At 39.7% G+C, this 23,420-nt stretch overlaps 1 protein-coding gene across 2 annotated transcripts in view; it reads left to right on the forward strand.

The window, feature by feature from the left end:
• Positions 1 to 23,420, forward strand: part of CACNB2 (calcium voltage-gated channel auxiliary subunit beta 2) — a 262,350-nt gene that overhangs the window by 11,373 nt on the left and 227,557 nt on the right. For both annotated transcript variants that reach the window (XM_050892249.1, XM_050892250.1), the window contains exon 2: positions 330 to 422. In XM_050892249.1, the coding sequence (XP_050748206.1) occupies positions 330 to 422 (93 nt within the window). The remainder of the gene's footprint in view (positions 1 to 329; positions 423 to 23,420) is intronic.

The following is a 23,420-nucleotide window of genomic DNA, read 5'->3' on the forward strand; positions in this document are numbered from 1 at the left end:
AGCTTGTTTATTTAAACTAGCTGCAAAAAAAACTGTACTTTTAATCATTGTGACTTGGGTGAATAATATTACAACTATACAGGTCTATAAATGCTTCTCCAAACCTGAATGTGGAAAAAAACTCCAAAACGTTCAGGGCTCAACTGGCCAAACCTAGTTCTATTGGTGAGCACTTGTGCACATTGTCTCATCAGTTTCTTACTGAATATGTGCTTATTAATTGGCACGAAGCTGATCAACTGAATCTCTGCTAGCCTAGGAGACATTGGTGATGCTTGTACTGAAAGCTTTCTGTGCAACACAAACTCTAATCTGTTTTTTTTTTACAGTCTTACGGTAAAGGGGCAAGAAGAAAAAACCGATTTAAAGGATCAGATGGGAGTACATCTTCTGACACTACCTCTAACAGTTTTGTACGCCAGGTATGTGTTTTTCAGCTTTTAAAAGACTGGATGACTTGCTGATGTTAATGTTCAAGTAAGTTCGGGGGGTTTTTTGGTAAATTGTCAAATCAAAGAGTGATATTGTAGCCTGAGAAATAGCAGAAGTCTCTGCCAGCACAATGAAAAATATTTGGTTGCTATTGTTTTGATCTTGGCAGAAAAATACTTTTTCACTTCTCATTCATTCCATGTATAGCATTTTTCATTATTTTTGTTACTCTAATGCTGTCAGGTGATTAAAACTGGAGGAGGAGGAGGTGGAGTCTGATGGAAGCGCCTAAAGTGGCAACATTTGGGAGAAAGCATCAAAACCCTACCAGTCCTCAGGGTTTTCCTGCTTAAAATAGTGCTGTGCGAGGCAGTGTTAACTTAGATGCTTTCCTCCCACATCCCAGTGTTATTTTAAGGCATGGGTTGGAGGGGAAATCCCTGGCAGCATTTGTCCCCATCGCACTGATGCTGAAAGGCCTGTAGAGGATGGAGTGGTGCCGTAGGCTCCCATGACCTGTGCCTATGCGTCTCTCCCTCAAATGGAGACACCCAAGTGGAGCCTTATGGGGATCCCAGACCTGTGTGGGTGCTTGGAGGACAGCTCAATCTGGCCAACAGAGATGACAAAAAGTGCAGGGAAGGGTATCCAGAGCCCAGCGTGGTCTTTGGCTGCAGAGTGCTGCTGTTGAAGCTGTGCTTTTGTGGAAGGAGAGTGCGTTTCGATGTGCTTATGGTTGACAACAACTTGGAGAGCGTGAAGGGTACCCAGAGCATCACAGTGACTGCGCCTGTGCGGAGTCTGAAATGCAGTTCTTCGTGCCCTACTGATTTAAGCCATGGTTTTGCAAATGCAGACTTTGCCATCTTTTTCGGAGGGGTTCTGGAATTTGGGAGGTTTCATTGCAGAGTTTTTGGTTTTGCCATAAGCAGGCACCAGACCTCCTTCTCTACTGGCTTGTCTTGCATGTTTCTACATCTCAAAACATTTAATGGCTCCACTGCTGTTGCATTGGTCGTATCGGTACACATCTTCTGTTTGCAGAATTCTTCTATTTTGTCCTGCTGTGATCATGTTAGCAGGTTTTGTGATAGGCTGTGGATTTGATAAAGTCAGGCCTCTATTACATTTCAGTGTCTGTTGGACATAGGCGTGAAATATTAATTGATCATGGGAGTTTTTCAGTGGCAGTAAACAGTATCAAGGTGGAAACCCTGGATCAATAAATTACTTATTTGTGACATTTTGTCCTGTTTAAAAATACTCTGAAAAAAAGCAGTCCGAGCAGCATTTGGGAGCAGCAACAGGATCTCCCAGTTCCAAGGAATCTTTGTAAGGAAATCTGTGTTGCTGTTTTCCTTAGCTCCTCGTGCATGTTGAATTCAGCCTGGAACATTTTTAGCAGAGTATGAGTGTTTATTTTACACCAGCTGCACATGGTTCTTTGCCTTTCTTGTTTACCTAAATGAAGTCTGAAGTTGGTCTCAAGTGTGCCTTGTTGCTGTCATGAGGGGGAGCAGGGCAAAGAGGATGTAGCACAAGGAGGTGGATCATCAAACTACATATGGATGTTGAGGTGGACTCCTGTAGTCAGTGGAGATCTGGTTGGCTCTATAGACTGTGGGCATGATTTATCAAATCTTCAAAACAGACATATAAAACAGGGTTGGTGAGCCACAGTCTAAAAGTGTCTATATCTTTCCCAGGGCTGTAAAGGGAGCATAGACTGTGACTGCCTCAAGTCTTCTTTTACAGAAGAGATTTATATATTTCCCTGAAATAAATCCAAATTTAGTAGTTAGTCAAGTGATCTAATACAAATGACTGAAAGGTGAAATAGGCTTCTGCGAAAAACCAGAGATTTAATAGATTGCTGAAGCAAAACTCAGTTTTGAAATGGTATTGTCACTGAAGATAATGAAGGGATGTTAATGGATAAATATGTTATGTGACATTGTCCAAAATAAATTTAAAAAAAGAAAATCATCACAAAACATTCCTAGTAAGTAATGTACAGGCAGAGATGTTCGTGTTGTAGCAGATGTATGAAAGAAGTGTCTCTTCACAGTTGCTGCCGAGAGGTTTATTTCAGAGCTTGGACTGCATCTTTAACAGGCTTTCCTGTTCTGGTTCTCCTCCTGGGACAGCTTGGTTTTCTCCTGCACTAAGGAAGAATTGCCAACAGCATGACCAGGGTGCCCAGTGCCCCAGATATTAAACAGAATGGGTGCAGTCGCTTTCTGCTGGCTCAGCTGCTGTGCCCTTCCCAGAAACTACCTCAGTGCTGCATATTGCTTGTCTCCGTCTTTCTTGGAGGATGTTTTACATGGTATAAATGAATGTAATTGTTTTGCCATAACCATTTATTTGCAGGAGAAACAGTGACTCCAAGAATTTGGTGTTTCTCCTGAGATGGGTGAAGGCTACAGAAAAGCAGAGTGGACAAATGAATCCAAACCCAGTAGAATCAATGATGTACCCGTTTATTTTCTGTTATTTTATTTTAGGGCTGTCTTAAAACAGGGAAGTCAATTTTGGCTTGGAAAGGGGTTTGTCGTTTTTTTTGGCAGTGGTTTTGATCTAGACCTGGGATACACACAACCTGTTTGTTGCAGCAATGCTTATGATGCCTATAGCTGCCTTTTTTTCCTCCGACTTCCTTTTTTCCCCCTCGCTTCCTGTCTCCTTTCACATTTACTTCTTAACTTGTCCTGCAACTTCTATGTGCATCTCTGTAAGTACTCCCTTCTGCACTCAAGAAGGAATCCTGGGATTGTCCTGAACATTTATTGCTAAGGTCTGCCTACGTTCCTCATAAAGAAGAAGGAATGTTTGGAAGGTGTTTTTGCGTCATATTTAGCTGGCCTGTCCTTAAACTGGGAGAGCTGTGAGAGGCGTGCAGGTTCTTCTTGTAAGCATCGGTGGGAAGTGGACATTTCCTAACAGAGAAATATATTGGTGCTGGATAAAAGACGACAAATATGTCTAGTCCTAAAGAAATGTTATGCATGTGGAAGGCAGTGGAGGTATTGTGCAAGAGCAAGGATATAGGATTCAGTCTTTTGAATCCACAGAGCCACTGGCCATTTACGTTAAAGCTGCTGCAGGAGGGACGGAGTTGGTATCTATTACTTACATTGACAAAGCTTTATTGTGTCTGCATTTTACTATTTCCTTAAGGACATATGCACCTCTGGCTCCAGTATGTACCTGGCAAGTTTCCTGCACTGCATACCAAATGCTACAGTAGTAAAAATAATGCCAACTTCGTTTTATTTGAATGAGAGAGAACAAAGTAACATTTTATTCAAATTGCTTGAAAATTCCTGCTGTTGTATAAGGAGAATGAAATGCACTCTGCACAGCCCTGCGCGCAATGATCTTTTCCATTTAAATCTGTTTTTCAGAGTGCTGAAATAGAGCAGAACAATCTATCCAGTATTGTTTCTAATGTATATAAAAGAAGCATTAAACTGAAGCAAGAGCATTTATATATATATATAAAATACAAATTTTAAAAACGTTCTTTTTCAATCCAGTTAAACCTCCTCTGTACTCTAAATTTTATCTATTGATACAGATTTTTATTTCTATTTTTCACTTGTGACACTGTAAAACCTAGGAGATTTTAGAATGTTTTGGATGATGTTCTATTTGTTTGTTACAAAAAATTGTTTGTTTAGTTTTGTCTCCAGAATATTATTGATGATATTGGAGCTTAAAAAAATAACAACTTGGCCTTCCTTTCACTTGCCAGCAGCTACTGCTTGACTTTTCAGTAGCAGGAGAGGAAAGAATTTGTTTCCCCTCTGTTGTGTTGTGAAGTTGTATTGGCAATTAAGCAGTGTATTTGGAAAGCAGAAGCATCATTGCACACCAGTCAGCTCCTAACTGACTTTAATCAGTTGTCTTTAGGGAGCTAAAGAACATCGTGTTATATAGTTTTCATCATCTTTTTTGAGCTTTGGAGGGATAAGCAGCTTGTTCTTAGGGTTAGCTACGAAAGACTGAATTGGATCTGATCTCTACTTGCTGCCATTTTGACTGATGCATGGTAATGATTTTGTTCCCAAGGGTTTTTTCAAAATACAGATCAGACAAAATATTTTGCAGACAACACTATGGCACTTCCCAGGAACATTATTTTAAGTAAATTGCATGTTCTGATAGCAGTACGTATTTTGTGGTTGCACTTCTGGACCTGTCTTTGTCAAGGTTTTATTTTAAATCCTAATGATTAATCACAGAGGCAGCCTAAGTTGTTGGGATTTTTATGTATTGCAAAGGCAGATTAGATTGTGAAATAGACTGTAGACTATGGACTTGCTTACTGAAATATTTAAGGTTTTACAAATCTGGTTTTTTGCCTTTAAATTATGGCTTGATGCCTGTTACACTGTGTTCACTCAAAAACACAGCTATAAATAATTATGTAGGGAATTCATTATTCTTCTACTTTCCTCTAAGGACATTTGCCTAGCTGTGTAATTACCTATTGAATTTTATGAATGGTAAAACTAAGATTTGCACTAAAAAATGACGTGAAAATATTGACTTAGTTTTGCTCATAAACATGCCTCTTAATCTTGAGTTCACCAGAGAACTGGGCCATGTCAGAAATGTATTCCTCTTCTTTTAATTGCTCCCCCCCTGCCCCCGATATAGAGCTTAGCTTTGATTTTTTTCCTTTTCATGAGGAGAAGAGCTTATGTATTCAGCTCATACACGCAGTCTACCAGTGAGGCAATGCATTTACAGGCTGAGCTGCGAAGAGCTGGTGTAGAGTGGGCACAGATATTAGCTTTAGTCTTAATGCCCAGTACTAACAATCTTATGCTGAAAACCTGCTTATGCTTTCTCTGCTAGGACTATTCCTGCTTCTTGAAGACTATGTGTGAACAAGATTGTGGCTAGCCAGAAAATCTAAATAAATAATTACCAAAAAAGCTCATTTGCAAATTAATATATTCTTACATTCTTCGTGTGCCTCTAATTATGGGACATGTTTGGCTTGTAGAGAAGAAAGGAGCTTTTCAGACTTGCCTTTAGCTTTTACACATAACAAAACGAGGTATGTCAGAATTTTTTAGAGGTATTGTGCAAACACTGATTGTAATACATGAAAATGTGTACCTACTGCTCAGCTGAATTTTTTCATCTTTTATTTCTGATGCTAATATCTGGGCATATTTTGTTAGGTTCAGGTTTTTTCTGGTCTGATTCTGCTGATTCCACTGAAAGCCAAAGCAGTGATGCTTGTGGCCTGTGCTTGCTATTGTGGTTGCATTAAAGCCTTACGCAAGTGATACGTACTAGAACCTCTGCTTATTTGAAACACATTAAAACTGTTATTTCATGGGTTTTTAATTTGATGGAATTATGGTATCCTATGTTTTTCACTGTAAATTATAAGTTTTTGAAGGAAATGTATTGCACTTGGATAAAGCCACCTTACACTGAGGTTGGTATATGGAATATGATGTCTATACTGCTGTGTTCTTCTGGTGTTAGCGGGAGCCACCAAACTCTGCTGTTAAGGCCAGTGTGTGACCTTAAATCATGGGCAGGCAATGTAGTTTCAGGGTAATGTGCTGTTTGTATCAATCAATGTTAATCAGTTTTTAGTCAAATCCAGTCAGTCTGCATTTGTTATGATACAAAATTAGATAATGTCTCTAGGAGTAGTACTAGTATGGGAAAGCGACTATTTTTTATGTATTTCTTGTCGTATGAAGTATACGAAGTTCACAGTGGAAGAGTGGGTGAAGCACTTAGAGTGGTGTAGGGATTCATAAGAATATGTCAGTTCAGCTGTTGATGTAGAGTTTCATTCATGGCTGATATCTCAGTTCCTCAGTCATGTGGTAAAAACCAGTTAGATGGGGAGTGGGAGGAGGACAGCTTTTAGAAGAGGCCTGGATTGGGAGTGTGTGGCTGGAGGAAGGAAGGGTGGAGGGAGGAGAAAGGGACTTTCCCTTCTGGTGACAGTTGTGGAGCTGCACTTCAGGCTCTGTAGACATGGGAAAATTGCATTAGGCTCATTGAGCTATAGATTTCCTCAGCTGTAATAAGGGTTTGAAAAGTCTCCTTTTTTGGCCTGGAGAGAATAGAACAGATGCCCCTATAAAGCATGGGATTTTGGCACGCATGACTGGAGGGGAGATGGCTGAGAAAAACCCAGCGGAAAGGAAGTTCATTTGCGGACTTCAATTCTTTCATGGGCCCTTTTTTGCCTCAGATAGTTTCTAAGAATAGAAATCAAAATGCTGCCATGTGTTTAAAAAACCCCACACACCCTCTAACCAAAACAACCAGGCAAAACATCATAAAGCTCTTCTTACATGTCTGTTTACTCTTCTTGTAGCAGGGTGTGAGAAAATTACAAGGAGGGAACAACTAAATATAATACTTGAGTAAAGACTGAAGGATAGGAGCCCTCTTTATAGCCCTGAATAGGCTTACATGTTTGATGTTACTTTGCATGCAGCTGAAGTCAACACATCCTTTTCCAAGCAGCAGTGGAAATTTTGAAGATGGGGCTCATATCTGGTGGCTGCTGAGACGATTGCCAGTGTTGCTTTTGAGCTTGCTAAGATGACAGGTGGGTGTTGCAAGGCATCTGAGAGGACATATGTGTCCTCCTGCGAGAGGACGGGGTAGATGCGAGCCCTGAGGTGGGAGGTGGCATCCCCGCTGGTGGCAGCTGTTGGACCTTCTCCTTTGGCATTCCCGTTGCTGCTGTCTTGTGTGTGCCTCCTGGCTATGTGCTTCTCCTCTGAGTCTATCACGGAGAGGAGAAATGAGGCTTTCCAGCTGCTCAGGAACTACCACAGCCTGCACTCAAGTTTGGCAGCATCAGATGCATCCCTTTGTAGTGGGACGTTCGAAGGCTGTGACAGGACTTGTGCATCCCTGAGCCATGTGGGATTTCTGCAGGTGACAGGGTTGCCTCCGTGCTGCAGAGGAGGAGAAGGAGGCAAGGGCTCGGCTGTTCAGGCAGTCAGAGATGTGAGGGTTTTTTAAGCAGTTAGGCAAACTGATGGAGGTTAAGCATAATCTTTGCAACTTTGCTAAATATACAGTTGGAAAGTCTTCCATCATAATGCATGGCATAGGGAATGAGCAGAAAGGCTTACGCCTAACCGTTTTTAGGCTTTCTCTTTGGCCAAATATCTTCATGACTGGTGATTGGTCTCTGGCGGTCTCCATCTCACAGTTTTGTGCTAATCAGAGTGTGCTTTGCATGAGCTGAACCTCTCAAATCCTTACAGCTGTGCTGAGAACCTCCTTGCCTGTATTCCCTGGTCTTTTGGGTGGGGTATAGCGGGAACTCCAAGAAAAAAACTACACAGTTGTAAACAGTTAAGACCAAAATTAGGAATAGGATTGAATGAGAATCAAGTGTTTTGTTTTATTTTGTCCCCTGCTTCTCCCAGGAAATTCACTGTGGTTTCTGGTTCTCGTGTGCAGCATTGTCTTACTCAAAATAATAATTTTGAACATTGTGGTGAGATGCAAGGTTTATTATATGCTATCATAGATGTCTTCTAGTTATAGTAAGCACAGACATACAAAGTATCTGCAATGGGACAAGGGTTCCGATGCATACATTTAGTTACAGCTAATGCAAAAACTGTCAAAAATAATTTATGAAAGATAAATGCAATATTTTCACAACTTTTTTTCTTACAGGCCTATTTAGTTGGAGTGAATTTATTTTAGGGTTGGGTTTTTTAATTTATATTTTTAAAATGGAGTAGTCCATTGGAATTTTTTATTTTAACAAGGCCTTAAAATATGGGGGTTTGTTTTAGAAATAAGATGTTTTAAGTCACTTGCAAAATTCAGGTTTATAATTATATGTAAATGCACCATAAACATAGCTGCTGACTTAGTTCCTTTTACGGAAAAGTAAATCTGAAGTGATTTTTGTCATTTTAAATATTGCATTGATTTTCAGGGTTTGCATTTATGCTCTGTGGTTTTGATTGGGAATGAATGCCTAACACAAGGGAACAGTTTGGTCCTCTGTAAAGCAAATGTCATCTTCTGCTCCAAAATGCAAGCGGTTTCAAGGAAAAATAACCGCCGTTTGGCCGATGTGCAGCAAGCTGTTTCAGTTTCTCTCCAGCGTGGAGCCGGGCTGCTCCTAGTCACTGGCAGGGCTCAGGGAGTAAAGAAAGATACTTTGCAATTAGCCAGAGGGATCTATTGGATCTTTTGTCTTTCATGATGCCCCACCAGTACATTCCTGCTCAAACTCAGGAGTGTTTGGTTTCGTACCTCACTAAGTAGATATGTTGCAACATATACAAGTGCCGTTTCTGTCCAAGTAGTCACGAAGTTGCCAGTTTTATGGGCAGTTGCAGCAGAGAGCTGTCTTCTCTTGGGCTATGTATTTAGACAGTACTTCCAACACTGATTATATGTTCCTGTAGATTTGAATGTTGCTTTTTTCATGCCATCTCATTCAGACTTTTCTTTGCTGGAGTATCAGGTTCATTGAAAACCTTAGTGCTCCACTACTTCTAAAATGAATTGTAAATCTTCTAAGGAATTTATTCTAAGGAATTTACAATAAAGCTTTTTTCTGGGTATTGAATTGCGGAGTGACATACATGTGAGCACAATTAGTGTGCATTTTTTTCACTGATAGTCACATAATATTTTAGTTCCCAAGTATGACTGGCCTGAAAAACAATAGGACCTGAAGCAGTCCTAGGTATATGAAAAACTGGAAAGCTACCCTTCCTTAAAATCTGATGTTGTAGAATGTCTGAATTCTTCCACCTCTGCCAAAGGAGGTCATTAATAATCCTGGTGAGATGCACAGCATTAATTCTAAGCTCCACATAGACCTATAGTCTCCTACATGATAAATGATTGTCATCAGATGGTTTACTCATAGGATAATCAAGTCTGGGTAGGAAAGAGAACTGCTTCTTGCAAACAAGTGGGGAGCTGAAAGAGGTGAGGATGGGTGAAGTGAAAAAGGGAGAAATATAAATATATATGACCTTGATATCTTTCCTCCTATTGTCTCCAGTGGTATTTTTGAGTTTTCAGTTGTTTTGCAAACTGAACCAGAAAATAATTCTGAAGTCTGGGAAGGCTGTTACAGGATGAAAACTAGACTTCTGCTTTTATGCCAAATTAGCTTGAGATGCTATGTCTTTTATGTTAGAAATACAGCTTTAAGCCATGGTTGATCAGCTGGCTCTCAAAGGTCTGCTTATCAGATCCTGCTTTTGGAGGGACTGAGCTGAAAGCAGGCGCCGTTGTTCCTGTAGAAACAGTGAAGCATGGCTAGTTGGGTTTATTTTTCCTACAAACTATGAAAATTATAGTACATATTCAGTAATCTCCTCTTACTACTTTTCTAAAAACATGTTATTGCATGCATAGCTCTCTGAAAAATAAATCATTCTTTGTCCACCTTCTTTGACCTTATTTACTTTTTAGGAATTCTTTTGAAAACAGTAATGTGTCAAGGAAATGTTTGCTTATAATAAGAAAAGGTTAAAGATTATTTCAGCCTTGTCCTTGAAATAATTGCCGAGGAAATTGTGAGAGTTAGTAATAGAGTATAATCAGAAGTCGGCTGGTTTTACACATCCCTTTCCAACATTAGCTACAATTTATCCATCATCTGCCATTTATACTGAAATGGAAATAAGATGCTTTCCTAAGCTGCTTGTATTGTTAAATAACATGCTAAAATAATATGTTAAAACAAAATTTCCCATGCTTAGGAGAAATAATGTTTACTTGAACTCCATCAGCAGTTTGAAGATATCAAAGGGTAGAATTTGCAAAATCTTCATGTTCCTGTTATTATCTGAGAAAAGGGAACAGTATTTAAAATGCTGTTACAGACATGACAAAGAAATGAAAGCACATTAATATATTTGAGCAACTATGCTGTTACTATACTTTGAAATCTGAATGTAGAAAATGAGTCAACACCTTACATAATAAATAAGTGTGGTGACAAAGTGTGGTGTTGAGATAAAGCCTCCGAATGAGATGACACAGCCATGTGGAAGAGAGACAGCATCAGTTGGAGGCCTAAGAAGCAGTGATTCATTGGAGATAGTCTGGAAGAATTGGCAGTGTGCTGTGTACTTTTTTTTATGGAAACAACTTAACTCTGGAAAGTTTAAGATTTTTCTAATCTTATTTGATTAATTGCTCATAAGCAAGAGCTACTTAGACCAGTACTTAAATTTTTTGCACAGTGTTCAGCCTACGTATGATATTTATTTATTTTAGAAACACTGCATGCAATTTAAAATAACTTGAATTTGCATTGTTAGGTAAAATATTGCTGAAGGTTTTGAAGAATGAAACTGCTTGAAGGTTATAATGCTCTGTCAGCAGACTTGCAGAAAATTTTGGGATTACCTCCCATAGGTAGTGTTTGAACTTCAAGAATACCTATACACATTAGCAGGATGCAGTTCTTATTTGAACCACCACTTATATCTGTATTTCATTTTTAAAGTGCATGCTTTGCCATTCTCTCAGCAGTGCAGCCCTGGCTAGCTATAGCAGTTGAAGCCAGTCACTCTGCCGGAGTGTCCTTGTGATAGACAGTGGGCGTGAGAAGGGCTTGTGCCCATCAGTCAGCCACGGATTAGGTTCTTCTCCCTTCCTCTGCTCTGAGGCAAATCTGCTAATACCCATTTTATGATGCTCTGATGCCTCTCTCTGTTTGCATCTGTTTCCTAAAATCCCTAGTTAAACTAGCTAGATGATTTATTAACGCCGTATTAAAACTTTTGTATTGAAAATTTTATGTTTACCACAAAACATGCTCTTTCTTAAACCCGAGTGACTAATTCTAAATCTCTTGGGCTCGGATGCAGGCAAGGGAGCAGTGCTAGTGAATGGAAACTGTGCAGGGGAACTCCACACGTCCAGAAAACGTGTGATTGCCAGGGCCGTGTCAAAGCTTGGGGTTCATATGGGCCTGCATCCAAGGTTTTCACTGAGAGAGGCAGAGGATCTGCTCTGCACTTTGAGATATCTAGTTCCCGTGTGGACTAAACTGTAACTTGTAATGAAAAGTATTACCCTCAGGTCCAGGTCTACAAACTCCTGAACTTCTGCATGAACCAGCAGGTCCTGTTAGAAGGCTACGTGTGAAGAAGATGAATTTAGAGGAGTCCAAAGTAACATATTGTTTTGTCCCAACACGACATTGGCCTTCCTTTTCCAGTCCTGCTCAAGAGTTTCATCTCAACCCAGTAGACTCTTTTGTGTTTCTTCATCTCTTTGCTCAACTGTATGGTTTTATATATCCGCCTGAATAGCTTGTCAAATAGACACAACTATCATAAATCCTGCAGAAACCCTATGAACAGATTACGTGAGTTGCTTTGTCTTGAAAAAGAGCCAAGAAATGTCATCTTTCTTCCAGTGGGGCTGGATTCTTTTATTCCCCCTCACAGCTAGGATCTCTGGTGGCACACTTCAAAATGAATAATCTAAGCCACAACTTAAAAATGTAACAAAGGATTGCGAAGCAAAGCATATTCTGTACACTGCCTGTATCTTATCTCCTAAATGCAGTTTCCTTTATATGCAAATAATACCCATTAACTGTTTATGAGCCACAGTCACGTTTATTAGAAGCCTCTGATGAGAGATATTCCCTAATTTACAATAACTTATTAAAGTTTTGTTGGTTGACTGCTCTTGAGTGATGAAAAGAATATTTTTTAAGATTTACATCTAAGGTTTCTGTAAGTCTGCTTGATGTATACGTCCCATGTTAACTGATGGACTCATGGTCATGATGTGTGGTAAGTTTTGTGGGCTTCATGGATGAAACCCACTGACAAAGAGATTCAAGACACTGTGAGGGACTTGTCATCTGAGCAGGTGAATGAATGCAGAGTGCTTGCAAACCCTTCAGGTCAGTCTAAAAATTTATGAGCTATGCTTTACTCCATCAAAGTCTAAACTCCATTTCTAAAAAGAAAGGAGTTGTATTACCCAATATTTATCTCATATATCCTTAGCAGGCCACTTTTTTTTTTTTCCCCTCTTGGAACTTGGCAGAGTTTTCTAGAAGGAAGTAGTAATTTTAGAAAAGACAGAAATAATTCCTTTGTTGTCTGCAACTTAGCCTTTTAGATCACTGTTTCAGAGGATCCCTGTCCCTTATTTCTGCAATCAGTTAACTTTCTTCAAGTGTCTGTAGACTGATTTCATCTCAGACCAATGAATATGTGTTATAATCATACTGGGATAGTTTACATACACTCTGCCTATTTCCACCTGTCTTCTTCCATGCTTTTTGAAGGACCCATATCTCAAAGACTGATATCATAAATAATTACTTTATGATACCAAAAGAAAGAGTTTTAATGTAAACACTTATTGATTCCAAAACAATAAAAAAACCAAATAGCATTCATCTCGGAAGAAGATTTGAAACTTTGTGACAAAATAAAACTCTGTGGTTACATTTGCACTTACAATTCTCTCCCTAGAACCTGGAGACTTCCTCTGACTCTGTCAGGACTGTGCACTTACAAGTGGTGGTAGTTCTAGAAATCTTAAATGCTTCCAGTTTGATCATGAACATTTTAAGTAGAAAGTTTTTTTGCTATGGATATATATTAAAAAAAATATATATAATTTATACATGCTTTATATGTATCTATATATCTATATATCTCTCTATATAGTAACCAAACTCCTAGCAGTCTGAAGTACACAGCGGTATCACATTTTATCCTTCCTGCAAATTTTTGCTATGCAGAGTGCAACTCAGAACTTACTTGATTTGGTCCCTGTTACATGCCTGAAAGTCAACATGGTGAAATCCAGTTTAACACAAATTCAGAATTTGGCATTTAATCTGGTATTCTTCTTTCTATCAGAATTTGGCTTTCTACCTTGGCAAGATTCATCATGTCAGTCCAGAGCTAAATCCTTACACGATACTCAGAAAATCCTTTGGTCTCCTTTCACATGTGATGTCATGCCCTTTTTGTTACCCTACACCCTGTACTTTCTCGCAAAGCAGGGTCAGCTAAATCTAGGGCTTATTTCCAGCATGCCTCAACTGTGTATGCTTTGGAGAAGGTCCTATTAGTTCTTACTTCCAGAAATGGTAAATGGAGCCCAAAACCACTGAAAAATCTGTATCTTTGGTACTTGATCTCCTGCTCGTAACTGTAGCTATGGATGTTTCATTGTTGATGTGGGGAAGCACTTGTGGGCGACTTAGATTTAGCTAAGAGTTACTATTCACCAGGGGAAACAGAGAGATGAAATAATAATGAAACCCACTGCTGCAGTATTTGCTTCATTAAATAAAAGAGGGAAAGTTCATCCATGGGAACAGGTAGGGTCTGCGGTATTACAATTTTGGCAGATCTTTGCTTCATTTGTGCTTTTATCACCTCTGCAGAACACTAGTGCACAGCTTCCCCTCCCTGGCCCCAATTGGGAAGGGAGTCAGTCCTCTGTGATAGTTCCCTTGGGATTGCTCTGAACTGGATCTGCTTGTACTGTGCTCCTGACTAAAGACTGAAGCATGTTGTTCAGAAGGTGGCATTGATCTGCCCCGTTTCGCTAATTTTTGTGCTGTAAAACACTAACCTGTTTGGGCTTGCCAGTTTTGTTGGTTCTGCAGGCCATTTGTAAGAAGAGACAGACCTTGGCCAGATGAAATTATTAACTCTGCTGTTTTCAAGGTAGTTTTAATTTTCCATCATTGGGAAATTTGTGGTCAGTCAGCTTAAAATTCTGGATTAATTTACGCATCAGAAAAGGAGAGTTCTTCATTGAGACGTTGAATGCCTTCCTCTTGTTGCCTGACTATTTGGTAGACATTGGACTTGGGGGAAATCCTATTCCTAGCTTATACAAAACTTAAACAGAAAGTTTCTAAGCAGACTTTCTTGGCAGCACACATAAGATTTTCTTTTTCATGTTAGAAAAGTTCACTGTATTTATAAGACTGGTATTATTCATGGTTTTCAGAACACATACTTGAAGTCAAGCAGCTGCAACTTGCAGTTAATCTGGCAAACATTTACCTCTCTGCTTACTCTGAGTATTTTTCTCTACCAGCTCTTTATAAGGCTTTTTGAAAGGTCTCACCAACGTGGTTCTGCCAGCTATGGAACAGGACTTTAACTTGGTCTTATTTGTACTAATGGACCTTCCTTTGAAGTCTGTTTAACTGTGTATACATCATTAAATTTTTCTGTGAAAGTGCTATTTTAATGGTCACTCAAGAGTTGGAAGTACAATAGCCTTTATGTTTCCAGTAAGACAGGATCCGTCTCAAAATACATCATTGGTTTTATTACCTAAGTCATCCCCAAACCAGAACACTATGAAAATCTGAAATGTGTATAAACCCATCTCTGCCAACTTGGGAAAGTGCTTCTCGTTGTTTTGCACTGGGCTGGTGAGAGCGTTTGCCAGCCACTGGGGCAAGGAGACACCCCTCCGACAAGCAGGTGAGCTGCTGAAGATCAGTTTACCAACACTGGCAGCTACCAGACTCCGTGCTCGTGCTGGCTTGCTGGGGCAGTGAGGCTGCACAGGCTGCTCAGCCTGCTGTAAGGGGAAGGGTCTGGATGCTGTGTCCCGGCAGGTCTCCTCTCTGGCCCCAGCTGGCCTGTGCATTGCTGGCATGCTGTTTCAGGTCAAGTGCTGCATGCTGCTTCTCAGCCACAGAGGACTATAGGAGTAGTCACTTGGATGTATACTATATACAGTACAGCCCAGGGCTGAAGAGTGTGGTTGAAGTCCCTATCATGCCAAAAACCGTCAGACTTGGACACCTTAGTCCCTCTGGTTTTGCCCACACTGTGGCAAGCCCCTGGGTTTGGAGCACACCCTACCTGCATCGTGGCAAGCAGAGGTGTGTGTGGACACCATTGCCTTTTCCTCACCCCTACGTTGTGGTTTCCCTGGAAGGAAACAAGTTTGCAAGGAGACCCAACCTGCTGTGTGTTCCCAGAAGGTTCTGAGTTTGAGCAATGGCTGGACCGTTCTCTCCCTGGGGCTGCAGGACATTCCTCCCACAGGTTCTCACCTGTCTCGTTGGCATGGGTGTCCCCAGCTACTAAAAGGAGAGATCAAATCCTGTTTTGAAAGAGCGTTTTGACAAAAAATGTATTGGAAATTGTGAGGTAAGCAGGTGCTCAGTATGAGATAGGTCTGGAAACAGACAGAAATGGAAATGAAGTTAATATATCAGTGCAGAGAATCATTCCCAGCCTTTGTAAGCAGAAAACCCAGAATAACAGGGTGAATGAAGAGAAATTTTCCCACTGTGCCTACAAACATTTTATACAGCCCATTTGCTGTATAGAGTATACTAGGGATTTCTGAATAGAACTGATTTATCTGATTGCTAGCAGTCTGTTGTTTGTTAGGTCTCTAGGCACCATAAATGAGGGTGACTGAGGCATTTGAATAAACATTGCTTCTTCCTTATATGGTACATCCTTACCATCTGAGAGAGTATCTATTAATTACTATCCACTTTGCAAACTTGTCTTTTTTTTCGTGAGAAGATAGGGTACAATTTGTACTATTCTATTTTAGAATATTTTTTTTCCTTGCTTTTATCTTGCTTTTCTAGGAGAAAAAGAGAACCTGGTACAAAGTCAACCCTCACTGTTGCTTAGCACGTTTTGTATGCCTCCAGTGGATGCTATTGGCGTCAGCCAAGGCAGAAAGTGCCATTTGAGCTCTCGCCCCAGCTAGCAGCATTCCTGTGCATGCTTGATGATTATGGAGACAGACCAGCTCTTCCAGAAGTTGATTTGTATTGCCTAAATTAGTCTTCTGCTCTGAATTACTCTCCAGAAGAGGGTAATTGTAGTCCCACTGAGTACAGGGGGAACATCAGGGAACCAGCTTTCTCATTTAGCTGCCTGTGGCTGGTTGCTGTGGATAGTCTCTTTTGCTCATACCTGTATCTGATGGTCAGACTCTCTTCTCAGTTGATGTTTCTGCAGCTGTTTAGCATTACTAGCACCTCTTCGGCTATTGAGCACAGATTCAGCACACATTGCAACAGTATTTTCTGCGTCTATGCAGCATTCTTATTTCTATGGAACCTCTTTGCATCTGTTCTATTCTATTGAAATCATATGGTCTATACCTATGGGGTGTAGAATACAGCAGCACATAAGCTGTTTTTAATTTTATTGCTGTTCTGCATTTAGGAGTGACTCATTGCTCTGGAGATTGAGTTGATAAAACATTTGCACATCTCATTAATCTAATACTGTAATTCCCAAGAAACATTACAGTGAAAAAGCCTATTGTTCAGATGGTGCATGGTGAGCTTTATTGATAATATCATGGTCTGCATGTAACAATCCTAGGTGTAATTTTCTAGCAAATAAAAATACAATACAAGGACTCCTTTACAGGATCCAAAAAGTGATGTCTTGGAACTCAGACCTCAGGGAGCATTGGATCAGGAGTTTTAAAAGGCTGCAGTTTAATTCTGTTAGTCATACCATTCATTGTCATTAATATCAACCTTGACGCTTTTCGGAGCAGTGACACTTTTCTTTCTTTTTCAAAGTAAAGCTTGGAAATTGGTGACAGCCACCTGATTCAGCAAGAGATTGGTTTGAAAACTATTTTAAAGCTCTTATTTTATGTATTGGTAGTCCATAAAGTAATACAAAATAATAAAACAAATGGAAAACCTCACACAGCCTTGCTCCCCTGTAGTTTTATGATTCTCATTTAGACAAGAATTTTAATGCAGAGCATAGCTAGTGAGCTACTTTTAAAATTCTGATGACTAGATTGATTATCTTCTTGTTTCACTGACTATTTCTTTCTACTTTGTCTTGGAATGTAGTGTCTCGTGTCTCCCCTGCTTCCCTCCCCCTCCAAAAAACCCCAAACCAAAAAGAGCTAATGAAGGGTCCATACAGTCTATTTTTGCAGTATAAAAAATTCTGAAAATGAGGAGAAACTGAAGGTAACGTGCGCCTTGGCAAACAATCATTCCCAATATTAATTGTAATGGAACGTGCCTATTGCAGAAACGACAAGCAAAAAGTAGGAAGCAAAACCAGTGGAGAGTCCACTGGAAAACACTTTACCATAGTCAAGCTTCAAACCTCTCACTACAAAGGCAGTAATATTAGGCCAGGCTTAGGAGCAGCCTGTTTTCCTGGGTCTGGGCAGCCTGCCTCCACATGAACTTGAAGTCTCCCTATCTGAAGCAAAAGCTTGGTGTTTGCTGTAACATCCTTCACGGTGAGTGTTACAGTTTGCAGCATTTGTGTATCTTCTGGGAGCAGTAACTTTTGAGGTAGTCAAGTTGTTATGATAACATACCAAGGATGAAGATTTGAACTGTGGTAATACGTGTGGGCAGTTCTCAACTTAAGCCAGACTCCCTGGTTGTAATTTTTTTTTTTTCTGCTGTAAGAAGATGGCACGATGAGGTGCCTGTGCAAGCTGAAGTAAAGAGCTTTGCTTTTTTTTAAGTTATTGATTGTGTGTGTGTGTGTATACATGTTTTATTTTCTTTTTCTCTGGAGGACATAAAAATAGTTCTCTTGTCCTGGAAGTTCTGGGCAGACTGGTGGGCACCTGATACATGAATTTGCCCCACAGTTTCTGGAAGGCAGTGTTCCCCGAGTCGCAGTGGTTTTTTTTGGCTCATGTAAACGACATCTCTTCTGTTCAACGTTGTATGCATTCCAGGGAGTCTGTTTATTGCAAGTACAAGACTAGGCACAGAAACTCCAATTTAAGAAATATTTCTTTAACTTCCTATAACTTCAGATTTTGACCTCCACTGTAGGTTGGAGAGCATACCTATATGCAATCCAATCTAGTAGATGGTGTTTTGTCACGTCTTGGTTCAAGATACAGAAATATAAATGAGCAAGTGAGCAACAGATAAGCTGTATGGACATAATTACCTGTAACTAATGGATTTTTAGGTACCTGAAGTACACAGACAATCTTGGATATTTGCTCTGCAGCCTGTCTCCATTGTCTGCCTGGGGTTCTTAACCTCTGGGCTAAGATAAATGCCCAAATAGTCACCGTTTTTCTTTTTGATTATTCTGTCCAAACCTTTGTTCTTTTTCACAGCTTAAGACATAGTGTTGGTCTGTAGATAAATTCTAGAAAAAGTTCTCCTGACTGAACCAGGAAAATTTTATCAGAAAGTTATGTCTTTTTCTATTTTATAGAAATTTCTATTTTTCTATTTTATAGAAATATTAGCAGCTTTACAGTAAAAGACAAAAAAGAAATATAACCATCCTATACCTTGCTTAATTCCCAAATAAACCTTGTAAGAATAAATAACTGTAGATATGTTTGTAATGTATGTTTGTAATGTATGTTTGAAAGAGCAGTTTTTATCCAAGCTTCATTGTTCTAAAATTTCCATAGAAATTTCTTTTTTAACTGTGATTAGTATCATCCTTTGTGTGCTACAGGCAGTAAAATAGAGTATATAATCTTTCTAGAATGTCAGACATATGCTTTCGCTGTTCTCTAAAATATTGATGTGCATTAGAATAGGTTGTTTTCAAAATTTTTTGGAAAGTACATCTTCTTGGACTTTTTATTTCCTTTGTTTTACTTACAAGCTGTATGATTACATAGTAATATTTCTAGTATTGGGATTTGTCTTTGTGTTTCTTCAGATATGAAAAGTCTTTCAGGCTGGATTTGTGTAACACCTTTTGTTCCAAATATCTTGCATGTCCTTTAAAAAAAAAAAGAAAAAGCAGTGTATTATTACCCAGATGATTAAAATGTGAATTAAATAGCCTTTAATATTGAAGCAGCTTTGGTTGAGGCAATAGGCACCTACCATATGTTTGGGAGCAAGGAAAATTGTGAGAGGAATGAGAGGGAGTCAGAACATGATTAAAATTCAGGGAGGTGCTGAGACAAGTGCTTCAGTGCCGGGACATGTTTCACAATGTGCAGGCTGCGGGCTGAGTTTCCACAGCCAGGAGGGCAACCCCTGGACCAGCCTGTGAGAAGGCGGGAAGCAGCAGCCATGAGTAGGGAGGGAGTGAGGACGGGGTGCATGCCAGGAGTGGGACCCCTGAGCAGCTCCTTGTGTCCCACTTGGGCCCTTGTTTCCCCAGGGGCTGGCGAGGGCCTTGTCCTTGAGCAGTGACATGAACGGGCAAAGAGAAGGTTAATTTGGGGTGGGGATCGCAAACATGGAGGAAGTGCGGCCTCTCGTGCCATTTCTTGGTGTCCTACAAGCGTGGGGCCAGCTCTGTGAAGAGCAAGTTGTGGATGGGTGTCCAAGCAAAGAAAATGTGTGCCGCGTTTTGTTTTCTTCAGCTTGAAAAGCAAACAGGAGTGTTTTGTTCATAGCCTCTATCAGCATATGTGCAAGGCACATGTGTCAGGCTGTGGCGTCTACTGTGTGAGTGGGGAGCAGGGGGGCTCTTCTACATGTGACCCTGTTAATTGTGTTAAATGAGCAGGGAGGGAGGGAAAAATATGAAGTGCTTGAACAGCTGACAGGAGCATTCAGTATTTAATATCCTTATCTGCCCAGAAATTTAAGGATTAAGGAGGCATGATTTGTTACAGCCATTTTTCCCTCTTGGAGCTGTCATCTGGGCTGTAAGTAATGGATTATTTTGAGGAGGAAAAAAATGCCTCAAAGACACAACTCACTGCCCTCACAAATGACTTTATATCTTTTTTCCACGTATGTTTGAATTATTTATATCGGAGATTCTGAAATAGTGCCCTGGTACAAAAGTTGTAGGAGAGTATTGCAAAGGCTGCGAGCTTTTGTATTCGTGAGTGTGAATTTCCCTGATCTTGATGAAATGCAGACTTAATACCCACAAATGAGCATTGCTGTATCTTGGAGGAAAGGCTCTTACACCCCTGAAGCAGAGGCAGCCGATGCCGCGCAACGACCGGTGTCACAGTTCTGCATGGGCTGTGAGTAGCTGTCCCGTTAACTGGAGGGGATGTAGAGGCAGCAGTTTGCAAACTATTACATTCTACTGGTAATCTTTCTTTTTAAGTCCTATTTTATTTTATGATGTTTTAAGCCATTGGTATTTGATTTTTATCCTGTGACTTAAAATCTAGCTACTATGTTAAAAACAGTAGTACAAGAAGTGTCCGTCATTCACTGAAGAAAATCTAAAATGTTGTGCATTAAAAATTATTTTTTATTAATGAATAAATATCTATTTATTCAAAAGTATCAGGAAAATTTCTGTTTTATCTAGCAGTGCTCTCCAGCAGTTCTACATGAAGCTTTGCACGTTGCCTCACAGTTGTTGTGCTCCAGGTCTTCCCCTTGCTGCCGCCATACCACATTGTGTTGTCCATCTGTTTCTTTAGTTCACAACATACAGTTATTCACAGAATATTGATCAAATGAATGATATTGAGTGTGTTTTGCCCTATAAATAAACTTAGTACATCTTTAATTCTGGAGGCATGTTTTTTTCCTGTTCCTTATGCAAAGCTTATGCCAGTTCTTTAGTTTTATTGAACATGTGGGATAATCTGGACTTTCTACTCCTATCTGAAGATGCTGGCTGTCATGGTAGACTACTAAAGGCTACCACTGCTTTGTAAAGGTGATTGTTAAAGTTAAACACATGTCATTTTTATTCTTACTTTTGTGGGTGTTTTAGATACACAGACTGGCTCTAGACATGATGCTTTTAAATTTATGGTTTTGTTTTTACTTAAGGATAAAGGAAACCAAACTCTATAAGAAAATAAAATGTTCTCTTTGCTGAGATCAAGATGTATTATATCTAATATATTATGCAGAAATCTGTGCTTTGTTTTCTAAATTGTAAGTGGTTGTTTCCAAAAGTAAACAAAATTGGATATGAGCTAGAATAAAATGAAAAAAGGATGAGGAGTTTTAAGTTTTCTTGATAATGTCAAAAGTTAACATAATAGGTATCTGTTTCTAGATATGGGAGGAATCACCAAAAGTATGTTTTGATGCCATTACTATTTATGAGACCAGGTGGCGTTTTTTTCTTGGTCCTTGCAGATAAAAAAAGAAAAGAATTATCCTACTTTTTTCATATTTTTGACACAGATTCTTAGATATTTAACTGTCTGGACAATTTGTGAAAGGCAATGAGACACGTGCGTGCTGTCCTGAAGAAATAATCATGGACTAAATTTAACCCATGTTAGCTTGTTGTTTCATTTGCATGTTAAGGAATAAAAAAAAATTACAATATTTTGTTTTACTATCTGTTAGTCTACGTGCATTGTTTAATAAGCTACCAGATACTTCCTCTTCTGATTAATCCTACAGGAAAATATTTTAGCACTATTAGCAATATTACTAATAACTGATAGTACTGACTCTACTAAGTTGCCATAATCCTTTCATAATGAGAGCTCATTTGTGTAACTTAAATTTTTTATACATATGTTTTTAGCTTACGACGTGGCAAAAAGGGACTTTTTTTTTCCTAGAGAGTCAAATGATATCTGTTTTTGTTGTGATTCAGGTAGTTCAGAAAAATGCTAATTAAATACATCCAATTGATTGAAGATGTAGCCAGGTTTTGCCCTTTGCCTTTTGTGTTTGCCCTTTCCCTTCTTCTTTTCCACTATTACATATTTGGCCACATACTTTCAATAGGTAATCCCCTTAGCAGAAGCTTGTATCGTCTTCTACTTAACTGGATAAATCTAATTAGCAAATTCCTGCTATAGCATCTCGTGTTTGATGTAACACTAAATTGAACACCAACTGGGTAACTCTCTTTCATGTTACTCATGTTTGAGCTTGAGAGCTCCAACATGTTGTAGGTCCATCACACAGGACGGAGTTTGGAACGAAGTGTTTCGTAGAATCATAGAATAGTTTGGGTTGGAAGGGACCTTTAAAGGTCATCTAGTCCAACCCCACTGCAATGAGCACGGAAATCTTCAACTAGATCAGGTTGCTCAGAGCCCCGTCCAACCTGACCTTGAATGTTTCCAGGGATGGGGCATCTACCACCTCTCTGGGCAACCTGTTTCAGTGTTTCACCACCCTCATCATAAAAAATTTCTTCCTTACATCTAGTCTGAGATCTAGTTTCCTTCCTGTCTGCTCTCTGTACTCTTGCAGATACTTGCACATTGGAAGAATTTTGTTCCCAGTTCTGTTCCTGGCCCCATTTTGGGGTTACTTTGAACTCTAGGGCTGGTTACTGGAAGCTTTAAAAAGACTCCTTGGACCACACGGGTATCAATGAGCTGAAGCTCAGTAGTCCTGAATCATTTGCATCAGTTTTGGCTCTATCTCGCCACTGCAATGCCTAGAGCTCTCCTCATAGGACCTACTGTGCTGTTTTTTACCCATAAGTTACTTTTAAAATAATTCTTTCAAGTAAAATGAAATCTAATCTTTAATAGATACAGATCATGAGCAGAATAAAAGATTGCTTAGAATGGGTATTTTAAAATACAACTCTTCTAAAACAGATGTGTTTCTTGTTTTATTTACTTGCTGGGAGCAGGGTTCAGGTGTCTGTAATCTTTCCCTGCCCGCGCTGATGCTATCATTACCAGGTTGCTTCTGCAAGGAGCGCTCTTCCTTTCTCCGCACCAGGGTGAGCGATGGAATTGGCTCTTGGAGATGAGACACAGGGCCCAACGCCTGACAGTCTGCAGGAATCAAATATTTCAGACTTTGCAGAGGACACTCTAAGTCTTAGACGCAAGGATGAGCTGGAAACAATTCCTGTGGAAGAAATTCAAGGCCTTAAACCTGAGGACTTGCAGGAATCTGCTTCTGCTGAAGCAACGCAGGACACTAAACCTGAGACTGGGCAGGTACAGCAAAGGGATACTATAGGTTAAAGGTTTGGGGCGTTTTTATGGTTACAGTAATGTATTTCTTAGCAATTATAAACTTACAGTTTTCTCAATTATACTTGAGAAGGCTTGCTTGGGTTTTACAGATTCAGCCTGTTATTTCTGTAGAGGTAGGATCTGTG

Source organism: Gymnogyps californianus, chromosome 2 (genome assembly GCF_018139145.2).
Source record: "Gymnogyps californianus isolate 813 chromosome 2, ASM1813914v2, whole genome shotgun sequence".
In the NCBI taxonomy this organism is placed as follows: domain Eukaryota; kingdom Metazoa; phylum Chordata; class Aves; order Accipitriformes; family Cathartidae; genus Gymnogyps; species Gymnogyps californianus.